Here is a 12,972-nt window from a genome sequence, read left to right on the forward strand (position 1 = left end):
ACAAAATGAATACTTTAACTTACAAGAAGTATTTTGCGATGGCTTTGTCCAATGGGAGAGGGCCAGTGACGTTCCATGAAAGTGATCCAGTCTCTTTGAAATCAGTGAAGGAAATGTTTGTATTATGTGTTTTGTGTGTGGGTGTGGCTATTTTGAACGTTGGAGTTGAGTGCAGATATTCAATTTTGTTTTACTTGCGAAAGATGTATCGTAGAGTTACCAGGATTTTGGTTTCAGTAAGAACAAAAATTGGTGTCGTAATCAGAAAAACGTGCGAGCTTTTTTCTCAATTATTTCCTTACATGGGATGCTAACCAGCTACATAAGTACATATATAAAGTTAATTTAAATATAAATATTTTGCAATTAATTACTATGATATTTTTATAACTCGAAATATTACATTCCATCTGGGAAATTTATGGCTTTTTAATAAATGGTATACTTGTTAGTGTTTCATTTAAATAAATAACTAAAATTGAGACGTCACTGGGCTAACGTGTCTTCAATATAAGCTTAATTGAGCCAAACGAAATGCATTAAAAATAATATTCATTGAAAACAAATTAAATAAGTTAAAATTTACTGAATAGTAAAATAATAATTAAAATAATAATCATCACATACTTTTGTGATATTATGTATGTAGTTGTTGGGTCTTATTTTTTCAACTGTAGGCTCCAGAGATAACACATGGGTTTTGATGTTACATATCACTCCTGTTACATATATGTACATATAACTGAGTTGAAAATAATGAATACATACACACATTTATTTACAGGACAATTGTGTACGTTCTCGTACTTAGTCTAGTCGTGAATGGGTTAAAGTTTTGACATCCGGTTTGTTAAATTAGATATGTGTCCAAATTACTGTTCAGTGATACACCACACCAACTTGCCGGTTTATTCCCTACTTTTCCACATTGTGCTCTGTATTTGATGAGGATATCGAATTACCGTGAGGACATTGCTCGTCTTTCCCTATGCTTCCGTAGCCACTGCGAACTTCTTGTTTGAAAATGATTTGGTGCATTTACTAATTTATAACTTGTAATTGGCGTTGGAAGCCCCTAAAAATATGTATAATTAAGCATTAAGATTTATGTAACTAGAGTATTAGAAATTAATACATACATACCTAGTGGTGACATATGTTTTGTAGACTACATAAATGAATATACCCGGCTAGGATTCTTGAATCTTGAAAAAATAACGATATCACGAGAAAGCCCGCTAAATTCTCTTCAAAATAGACCAATCAGTTTTCAAAATTTCCTCCTTTCGAAGCCACACTAGCCCAAAGTCTAGGAATTCTCATGTCACTCGCGGTACGCACTCGTTCCAAGGATTATTAAGCTCATTTCTAAGCGATAGATTGTTTCTTGGATTCCAAACTTGTATGTGTTTTAGCACATGTATCCAGCTTCTCCTTATGTCGTGAAGACATAAGTCCAAGGTTTAGTTTAAGTGCTTTGGACTTACTTTTACTTCATCCGTTCAATTGTGAGGGAAATTTTATTAGCGCTCGGCATGAATTTCGGCGAATCCATTTTTTCGCGCCTTCGTGAATTTTGGTGACCTTTTTGACCGTCTCTTTCCACTTCTTTTTCGACAGTCGTCACTCCCAGTCTCAGTGGATCATTTTGTGGTACGGTCGACCATCATGCGTTCAGTTCCGATTTTTATTGAGCAATTGAAAAATGCCGGATTTTATTGTTTACCAAAATGTTGCTCAAAAATTGCAACACGTCGGTTTGGCCGTTCTGTGACTTGGGCACCTTGGGTCACAAAAAAATTCGGAACATGATTTCTGATCGACAATTTCATGGGGATTTCAATAAAAAATAGTACAACTCCCTAAAGTAGGTCCAACTAATTTTATCTTCGGAATGCATTGTACATAACATATGGCACTGCTAGGTACATACTTTCATCAATATGTAAAAGAAGGATAACTATTTTATTTATGTATAGGTATACATTATGTTATGTATACAATATGTATACATATTTAGATATTTGTACTTAATTGGCCATAAGGTTTTAAAGAGTTTGACAATATTTAAATAACATGCAACACATACATGCAATACAAATATGTAAATGAAGCAGTGTATGCAAAAGCATTTAAATAATAATAAAACCTGTGGACCCCCTTCATGGGTTTATATGAGAACTGGCCACGGTTGTCAAGGTTGATATCAAATTACAAATCGTAATCAATTTCTACTTATACAATTAATTGAATTGGTTGAATTGACAGTGGAGGAATTTTAATTAACATGCCAATCAATCTTACATAACTGGACATGACAATAAATATGTTTGGCAATGTGAACAATGGATCTAAATCAATCGAATTATTAAAACTTGTGTCGATACAAAAATGTAATTACATACGATCGTTAACAAGCACTCCTGTGTCACGTGGGCATAGCATAAATTAACCATTATTAAATACACTAACGGAAGTAAAGTGGACGGAATGTAAAAATAGGGGTGTGTTAGAGAATGATATTTTCTGCGACATGGTTTCGTAGTAAGTGGGAGAAAATGCAAATTTATGTACGCATAGCACCCGAAATAATGCATTTGCATGCTAATTCCCCATTTGACCTTATGTGTCTACCTAATGTACAAATGCACATTGTGGGGTTGGCGAATTATTTATTTACTTGGATATAATTAGAGACAGCTCGACCAGGAAATACATCTGCATGTCTTAAGCGATTATATCTCTCGGGCCTATCACCGTACTGAGTGCTTATTAGGAATGTCTAAACACTAGCCTATCTCAGATTTTGATCCATTTTTGGATATTTAGTAGCGATGCATAAACCAGGTCTGGTGTTACCAAGTGGTCACATTTGCCCCCCGAAAAGGCAACTGACAGGTGTGAAAAACATGAGGAACCTTGTTTCCATCGGCTTAAACAACAGAAATTCAAGCATGTGCTGGGATTTTATATTTTTCTTTTCTCCTTTTGTTCAGATTTTTTTCTAAGCAATCCTGAGCAGTGGAAGGTCTTGAAAATTAGAGAATTTTAAACACAAAATTATTTTACTGCTGAAGATGTATATTTACTAAACTGTAGTATTTTCGTAATGTGAAAATCATTAAAATCAGAGCACAACTTGATTTCTGAGAAAGGTATTAGGCCCGTAATTTTATTAGGTTTAGAGGAATGTGGGTGAACATCGAATCAAACCACTTTACGCTTTTGGTGTTTTACTGTTTCTTCGGGGGTTTATTGGGTTTCTGGGATGTTACTGTTACTGTTAGTGTTCTGGACACCGGTAATTTGTGATAATGTATGATTTGTTATGAATTCAACATTTTTACTTCAACTCGAGAAAATTGGCACAGTCGTCAAAAAATTGGTCGGCCTCGCCGTCCAATTCAAGAGCGTCAATTTCTGAAAGTAGCAAGTTGACCGGCATTCCTCCACATTCATCATTTCCAACGAAAACCCAGGAAGATAAATACGTGACCTGGATCCAACTGCACGTTTTACAACAGCGATCCCTTCCACGTTGGAAATACCGCATTTTTTAACCGGCTCACATTCCAATGTTTGATAAGTCCGCTGATTGCACAACAATTCCCTCGTTTGATACATAATGCACCTGATAAAATAGTTGTTGGCCTGTCCAATTAAAATTCTTGTGTCCATTCAAACAGTGCAGGTAAACTCGCCAGCGAGGAGTGATGATTGATTAGGGATTGTAATTAATATGCAGATCTATGTATTAGTAAAAATGAGGGGGGCAGGGTTTCGCGGCAACGTGTATGATTCAGGTTAATTCGAGATTTACCATGCGTTACGCGAGTTACAGTGGGTTTTATTAGGGTTTTTGGAGGTTATACTCGAGTTTCTGGGTCTAATACGTGTCTTCGTGGGTTTTATTCGGGTGGACTTTATTGACTGTTATTCGGATTTTACCCATTTGTATTTTTAATAATAACCGGTAAAACACAGTAAAACCCTAAACCCTGTGAAACCTAACAAAACTTCAAAACTCAGTCAAACCTCATAAATCTTCAAAAACCATAAAACAGATTAAACTTTAGTTTAATGTATCTAACACCTCAGGTTTTTATCTAACCATATATGACTACCGTATATCTCTCATAAATTGAATTGATTGGCGACTGCATTTTTATTGTCAATCTTAACACTGCTTATCATTTCTCCTACAAACCCATGATCACATTCAACAAGTCGTACAGATTCCCAAGGTTCGCATCAGTCTGTCCAGGGCCGTGAAATAGGAAACAAGTCAGTTACAGCCAAAATTTGTACGGATCAGGTTTTTATCTTGCATTATTCGAAACTGCTTAAAATCTTAATTCCTGAATTTGCCGTTGATAAATAAAACCAAAAATATTTTTGACTATATATAAATTTAAAACAAACAATGTAAAGATCAAAGGTCACAATTTTTCACCAATAATCTGCCACCTTTAGAAATTATTAACTTTGTTGGTTTACTATTTCAAAATTTTGATCAATTCATCCCACGCATTTTGTTGTGTGTACTCATCTTTGCGATTTTTATCTTACTCACTGCGATTTTTTGAAAAATGGAATCTTGAACTCTTCTTAATACATGTACTTTAACTTTTCAAAACCGTATTTAACAAAATCACTGTTGGTAAAAAAAAACTTGTCCCACACATAAAAATATTCGGCATGCGTAACTTTGTAAAAATACACGTCTATCCTCGGAAAAAAATTTCTGGGGATAGATTTGAAGCCAGACGTTTGACCTTGACCCTAAAAATGTTTTGCATAATTGTGTTCACACTTAAGCTACAAACATTTAACTAAAAATATTTTTGGTTTAAAGCATGGAAAATTTAAATTTAAGATTTTAATCTCTATCAAGACACCTCAAATCCAAGCATGGTCAGTCAAGAGCTCGGCGGATATCGGGTGACCACCAATAAATACATGTATGGTGAATATCCATATCCCGGTCAAAATATCGTCCAAATATCGATATGAATAAAAAATATCTCACTTTCCAATATTCAGACTCCAAATGTCCATGATACCCGCCGAGCTCTGGGTCAGACCAAATTTTGGTTGTAACTGTATTTCTCGATTTTCTTAGGAAATTTTAATTCCGAAAAACGTACGCAACTATGAATCACATAGGGATAAAAATGGTTAGTGTGCACGCTCTCCATGAAGCAGCCGCCCGACTAAATTCTACCGAGCTGGAGGAAATCTTGGCTGCCGGGGTGGATGTGAATTCCACGGATAAAGATGGCAACACAGCCTTGCACATTGTCATGAATAACGGTATGGATTTAGCAAATAAAACTTAAAGCTATAATCATTTCTATTCAAAAAATATTTTTTCATTCAAAATTCATTCAATTAAAAAAATTCATTCGTTCATTGATTTATTCGATATTTATTCATTTAATAATTATTCATTGAATCTTTCATTATTATAATTGTCATTGTTTTCATTATATCTTCATTATTCTTTTATTCATTCGTATATTCAAACATTTATTCAAAGTTTGAAAACACATATTCATTCATTATTCATTTTTGTATTTATTTTATCTCATTAATCGGGTTTTTCTAAATACCAAATGAATTAAGTATGAGGAACGTCCATACCTTACGTCATGAAAAAGGGCTTTATTGTTCTATGTTAAGCTTAACATTAAGAGGACATCGAAAGGGAGAGACGAGCCTAAAAATCGGGGTTTGTTTTTTAGTGACGTAATATATGGACGTTTCCATAGTGTGTACATAACTTCCATAGCGACTAAAATTTGTGATTCATTCTTTATGAATATGAAATATATGAATAAATGTTTACTAAATATTTGTTCATTCAAAAATTTTGAACGAATTATTCAGTAATTATTCATAAATTTATATACAATGAACAATTAATTTTTTCTTTCTTTATTAAATAAGTGAATGTGAATAGTTATGTATAAGTAAAATTGCATCCTTCATTCACAGAATTTCAGGGTCACCTGAATGAAGACTTGGTCACCGGGTGCGTCGACGTCTTGCTCCGATACAAAGCGAATCATCGGGCACCCGGTCACAACAATCAGACACCGTTGGAGCTCGCAATTACGAACAAGTTGTATTCATGCATCCATTTACTTCTTAAAGCGGGGGCCGACATGGTGAGCAGGTACGCATTGAAAAATGTAAAATTTTATGTGAAAATTATGCCTTTTAAACCCTTATCCTCGTATCCTGTCCCAGCTGTCCCCACAGTTTCCGCGGCCATTATTCTGCAAATCTATCTATTCTCTGTTGGCATAAAGTTCTCTCCTTTTTTGCTCTCTGTTCAATTAAGGTTTAATACAATTTCAGCCTTGCCACCGAGTTACCTAACGTCATATTAGAGCGGTTGGATGACGGGGTAACATATTACCAGGATACGGAGGGCACTGATATCATCCAGTTGGATTGGAGGTGAGTTAATTAACACACTCTTAAAAATACGTCGTCTTACCGTAAGACTCTTACAAGTGCAACTTCCGAGGTGCCCGTCATATATAATTCTGAGCAAAAATTGTAATTAATTTTTGAAATCGCGGGTTAAAATCTGGAAAGTGAAAGGGTTCTTAAAAATCCAGATTTGGGCTGAATTTTTTTAAATTCTGCCAAGGACGACAGCATGCTCATTCTGGACAAAGTGGCAATATGGATCGGCTTATTTCTGAGTATGAACAATTTAAAATTAGTACGGTCATGATCCGTGATAACCATCTTTCAAATCTCCCTTGTTAGAAGCAATGAACTCTTCATTTTGTAAGAAACTAAAGGAGATGAACAGGTTTTAAAATTACTATTTTGATACATGGAAGAAGGGAAGGTTGAGACACAAAGATTCAAAATTCCAAAGCTCATACGTATACAAGAGAGCGTTAAGGAAGTATACTTCATTTCCGTAAAATTCTTAAAATCAATTCATTTTGTTGCTTTCAAGAAACATACATAAATGTATGCGTACAAATATCTATATCATAAGCTGGAAATGTTTGTCTGCAACGGAAGTGAAAGTAATTTTCCGTGACGGAAGTAAAAATGGAGAAAGCTTCATTTCCCTCGCTAACAGGTATTTCAAGCAAATTATATAGTAAAAAATGATTCGCAGGAATTATGAACATTCCGACTTAATTTTCGAGAAAATCAAATAATAAGCTCTAGCCCGGCGGGAGACGGGCTTATACACTAGTGTATAATAAATTGTAAAACTATTGTTTCTTGTTTGGTTTTCGAAGTGTCTTCGATTCATTGCTGCGCAAAATTCGCAATTTCGAAAAAAGTTATGTTAAGAATATAATATCTTAATGAAGACCCTTAATTTATTACCGACAATTTATTATACATAGAAGTCAATTTGTTACTATATTGTTACCACTAGGTAGAATTGCATTGTATTTACCTCCGCCGGTAAAAATCATACCACAAAATTATTCAACTTGTAATACGACCTGGATGTGTTACTATCTATTTACGAATCAATAGTATCATACATGAATAATACCGCTTGGTATTGTTTGAACACCGAATTTCGAAGATTTACTCGAATTTATGTATTAATTGCAGACCTGTGTTGGGCTATAGCGACAAGCGCTACAAGGACGAAAACAGCATAAAGTTACCTCCAGAAAGTGAATTCATGTATAAAACTATTACCGCAAAGATAAAGAACTTGGTGGACAAGGAGGCGATAATTAACCACCCCTTGGTCAAGGCTTTCATCCACCTAAAACTTGCCGAAATCCCGAAACGCTACAAAATGATTCAAGTATTCGAGGTAAAGGTTTTTCGCCAAAAGTGTTTTCGCCAAACTGACCAACTTCCTTAAATCACTTTAACACTTGTCATTTACACGATCTGACCTTCAAATATTTTTTGTTTATTTACCCATCCAGATCGTTTACTTGTGTCTGATGGCCTTGTTCATCTACACGCTGTACTTTCTTCGCTGTCCGCTAAATGGTTTAGATTCCAAAGGAACGACTAACACCGACGGTACGACCTCCACAAGTACGGACTCCAGCAGTACCATCGATCCGCAACAATTCACCGATGAAACTACGGAAGACTATATGTTCCCTCCGGAAGAGGAGAGCACCGGAGAAAAATGTGATATCAACATTATCACCGTTTTCCAATGCTATATCGTGCTACTCCTGACGCTCGTCTTTTTTGGAAGGGATGGATACTTGGTGTACAGAGTGGGACGAATCCATTTTCTAGGTATGCACACTTAAAAATGAGTTTACACATTTGAAGATTTTATACACCTAAAAATCCAGTATTAAGATAATGTTGATAGTATTAATTAATATATTTAGCACCATACCTGTTCAATTTCATTCATTTAACTGATTATGATAGGGAATCCGTCCAAAAAATGTCATTCAAAAGTCATTCATCTCGATTTCTGACTGAAAATTTTCATTCACATTTATTTTCTTTCAAATTCATTTCACTTCATCGGGCTTCATTTCTCACTTCGCTCCATGTATTAAGCACAGGGAGAAAAATGAAAGGAGTGAGAAATCCTTTCATTCATCTGGAAGGTCAAAATCCTTCAGTATGCAATTTTCATTCAAATGACAGGAAGTTTATTTTAATTTAGTATCATAATCAGCCAAACGAATGAAAGTGAACAGGTAAATATGCGTGCTGCTTAAAAATCGCTCAGTAAAGTGAAGAATGGTGCGCTGAAAAATGTAACGTTGTTATTTTAGAGTGGAGGGACTGGGTGTGGAGGATATCATTATTTGTCAACTTGCCAGTCTTATGGCCAGCACTGTACCCCTCGGATGACTACAATTTGACGTATAGTTACCCCTTTTGCAGTGTAAGAGCTACTTCAAGGGTGTCGTCATATTTTACTCTGTTTGGGGGAACGTCCATATATTACGTTATCAAAAAGGTGCATGGGCAGCTTTTGATGGTGTATCTTACTCATATTAAGCCGTATAGAAGGAGGGACTGGGTGTCCTAAAAATCGGCGTATTTTTGATGACGTAATATACATATGTCCGTTCTCTAATACACTCTTAAAAATAATGAAATCCTTTTTGAATAGAAAACCCAGTCTGAATTCCATCCAAAACAAACCATACGAAATGAAATATAGTGTAAAGCTAACTTGATAAAGAGTAAAGTTTACATTTAGTATAATTTACTTCACATAGAATTCAGACTGTGTTTAAGTTTCATAAGGGTGACACTATTTTTAAGGGTGTATCTTGAGGTTAATCTTACTCTCTCCAAAAATTTTTAGATGTCCTACCTCATACAAACTAAATACTATCCTCTTACTTAGGCGTGTCACCTCATTTGCATAAATCTCAATAGCACATTTTCGGCGATACGGGCTTTCCATGTTGAGTAAATTCTATGACTCTCACAAATGCGTTAAAATATGTAAATGAGGTGACAGAGCAGAGTACGAGGATAGTATATACTTGAATCAGTGGTTAGGGGCCGTTCATAAGTTATGTAGTGCAAAAGTGGCGAATGCGATTTTTTAGACCCATTGTCGTCAAGGGGGGCATGGACCCTTAAACCCCGCCTCTCGCGTTACATAATTTCTGAACGGCCCCTTCGTAGATTGTCTAACCGCTTTAATTATTCTTAAACATTTTTTAGGTGGCAATTCTCTTCATTTCGATTCACTCTTTAATTCAGCTTGAGACCTTTAAAATTTTCGCCGTCTATGTGGAGACCTTTGTTTCGGTGGGTTTTTTATAAATATGTCATGAAATTCGAGAACACTCTTAAAAATCTGGCAACACTTATCAGGCTGCCACTATGTACATGTGTATGACTCTTCCGTCATTGAGACCGACTTTAAATTTATTACTTACCACGCAGGTAACATTTCTACTCCTTGGTTGCACTTATTACCAGGACTATTACAAATTTAAGTAGTGTTATTCCCGGTAATAAATTATTACCGTGTGGGGAGAGTCACATACATACATACTTCTAGTTTCCGCCTAGTAATAAATGGCATTGGTACCGAATTTTTTAGGATGCATGTAGTAAACGATATAGTATTTAATTAAATAACATCAAATTTTCAGATGCTGATAACCGTGTGTAAACTGCTTCTCCTCTTTTCCCCGATGTACTTAGGATTTTACATGGGATTTAACCTAATGTTTGACGACGTGAGTGACTTCAACACTTATTAAAAATAATAAATACAAAAAAGTACAAAAGAGTACACAAAATATTTATACTTTTTAACCTATTAGCAATTACGTATTTAATTTATCCACACCTTTACTACTCGAAACTTTAAATTTCGAAATAATTTCGAAAATTCTACTTACAAATAATGTTAACGGTTCGGAAAAGTAAATTCCATATCGAGAAAATTATACACATGTATGTACTTGTGGAAAACTTAAGGTTTACTAAACTTACGTAAACCGTAGACCTTGTCTTTCATCTTTTTTTACAGCTCGCGAGAGTGTTTTCCTTCATAACGATGTCCGTGGATGCCGGTACAGACACCTTTTCCGCGATAGGTGACGCCTCGAAGGAGAATTCTTACACGTTTGAACTCATCTCGAAAGTTTTCGCGTTCACGTTTATCGTCGTGATGTCGATTGGATTTATGAATTACGTGTTGGCCACGTCCATCGACGATGTTCAGGTGGGTACTTATCTAAATATTACTTGCTGGAAAAACATCCGAGACGTTATCTGGCAGAGTTTATTTATGTACAAGACACAAATAAATGAACTTAAACTAACAATGGCGACACAAACCATGTTCAACCCAGATTATTTTTTTACCATTGCAGTTTGCAAGTGAACCTATTTAGAAACAACGGTTAGTGCGGCACTTGCGCAGATGCGAAAAATTCAGCAAGTTTTGGGCTCCGCAAGTTCACTACAAACTTAGTTGCGCGTTCTGTAAAACGCGCAACTACCGCCGTAAGACACAGATTAAGAAACAGAATTTTTTCGGTGACCAAAACTTGCTGAATTTTTCGCACCTGCGCAAGGTACTCAAAAAATTATCTGAGTTGCACAAGGTTTGCGTCCCCATTGTCAAATCAATTCAAGGGTTTAATGCACCCTTTGTCCTAATTTTCTAAACGGATACTTACCCGGGAAAAATTACTTCGCTGATGGGGGAATAAGCTACCAAATTCTTAAAAATGATGCCTCCTTTGGGAAAATAAATCCACTTTACCTAATATTAACTATGCGATGACGCCAGCGGTCTCGCTCGGATTTTGATGAAACCACGATAATTATGTAGCCTTACATAAAAAATTGAACACGTGTTTCGGGATTTTTTATAATGCTCAGCTTAAATAAAGTTGTGATGGTATAAGTCGAAAATTCGCATTTTTTCCCTCAAAAACAAAAAAAGAAAAACCTCACGAGAAAAATGCGAATTTTCGACTTATACCATCATAACTTTATTTAAGCTGAGCATTATGAAAAATCCCGAAACACGTGTTCAATTATTTTCAGAAGGCTACATAATTATCGTGGTTTTATCAAAATCGGAGCGAGACCGCTGGCGTCATCGCATAGTAATTAAACCATACTAGAACCAGACTAAACTTATTCTTTATCGTGTGAATGTTGCCTTGCATTGAGTATACTTAATAAAGAGTTTAGAGTGCATTTATTTGTCAAAAGGGCAACATTATTTTTAAGAGTGTAAGTATTATGTATTTAATATGTTGACAGAACGTTAAACATTGTTTCTTTTTTACCGGTAGGGTCTAAAACAAGAAGCCAAAGTTACCCGGGTGCTTCGTCAGGTTCGCAACATTTTGCAAGTTGATCAGCGCAGCAGGTCTTTCAGATTGGTGAAGCATGATCCCAAAATGGAGACCAGGTAATGAGTAGAAGCTGAAGGAAGCCTTACAAGGGAGATCTTACAGCACATGCTCTCCGATTCTTAACAAATTTGTGTCAATCCATCCCAAATTTAATTAGTGTGCAATTTGTCAAAGACATGATGTATTTACACTCTTATAAATGGGGTTACGATTATAACCAAAAAGTAAACGTATGTGACTCTTCCCCCGTGGTTATAAATTTGTCATCGAGTGGTTACCATTGTCATCGACTATTTAATTATGAAGTTTCACCGACTTGGTATGCAATTGTCACCAGAGCTAATAAATTTATAACCAGTTCGTGACAAATTCATAACCACGATGGTAGAGTCACATACATACATACGTTTACTTTTTGGTTATAATCGTGACCCGATTTCTAATAGCGTACCTATGGGCACTTTTGGCTGAGATATTTGAATCCCAAGAGGAGACAACGCAAGGTAAATTTGGAAATTGTAATTTTTTCAAATTTAAGGCGCCCTTTCTCCTTCCTGGGAACAAATATTGTTTCGGGAAAAGTGTCCATTCGGAGATCGCGTCTTGTACACATTTCATATTATTTAAATTTGTGATCGATTGAAACTAAATAATTTGCTAAAAATCGGAAACCATTCGCTGGGAGAGTTCCCTTGTAAAAGGGCAAAACGTGTTTAAAATTTGTCACATAATAAAATCATTTTTCCAGCTACTTTTACACATACAAACCAATTGAGGAAAAGCAAAAACTAAGTGCAGAAATAATGCTGGAAATTACGTTGTTGCTGAAGGCCAAACGGGACGCTCAAGTGGATGAAGCTGGAGACGAACCAGATGAGTCTGGCACCTCAAGAGCGTAAAGAACAATTAATTCCTGGATATTTAGTAATTATTAATTATTAAATTCGTATTAAATTTCTATCGTTATTGAAAAAAAAATTAATAAATCAATGACATGTAAATAAATTTATATGTATTTATGGATACCATTAAAAATGCGATAGAGTGAGATACATAAATACTAAAGGGAGGGCAGCCTGGTGGATACGAATTTGGCCTTGAATAACCCCAGAACGGTTTGTCGTAGCGGGTCAAAATT

General features: G+C 35.5%; 1 protein-coding gene across 1 annotated transcript; it reads left to right on the forward strand.

Annotated features, from left to right (window-relative positions):
• Positions 1-5,174: 5,174 nt before the first annotated feature.
• On the forward strand, positions 5,175-12,733 carry LOC110854779. The gene is made up of 10 exons (XM_022103225.1): positions 5,175-5,313; positions 5,998-6,178; positions 6,364-6,465; positions 7,606-7,816; positions 7,935-8,240; positions 9,670-9,756; positions 10,107-10,193; positions 10,490-10,684; positions 11,772-11,890; positions 12,583-12,733. Exons 1-10 carry the CDS (start codon positions 5,175-5,177, stop codon positions 12,731-12,733), a joined length of 1,578 nt encoding a protein of 525 aa, XP_021958917.1.
• The last annotated feature ends 239 nt before the right edge of the window (positions 12,734-12,972 follow it).

The sequence above is a fragment of the Folsomia candida genome, unplaced genomic scaffold, assembly GCF_002217175.1.
Source record: "Folsomia candida strain VU population unplaced genomic scaffold, ASM221717v1 Fcan01_Sc010, whole genome shotgun sequence".
In the NCBI taxonomy this organism is placed as follows: domain Eukaryota; kingdom Metazoa; phylum Arthropoda; class Collembola; order Entomobryomorpha; family Isotomidae; genus Folsomia; species Folsomia candida.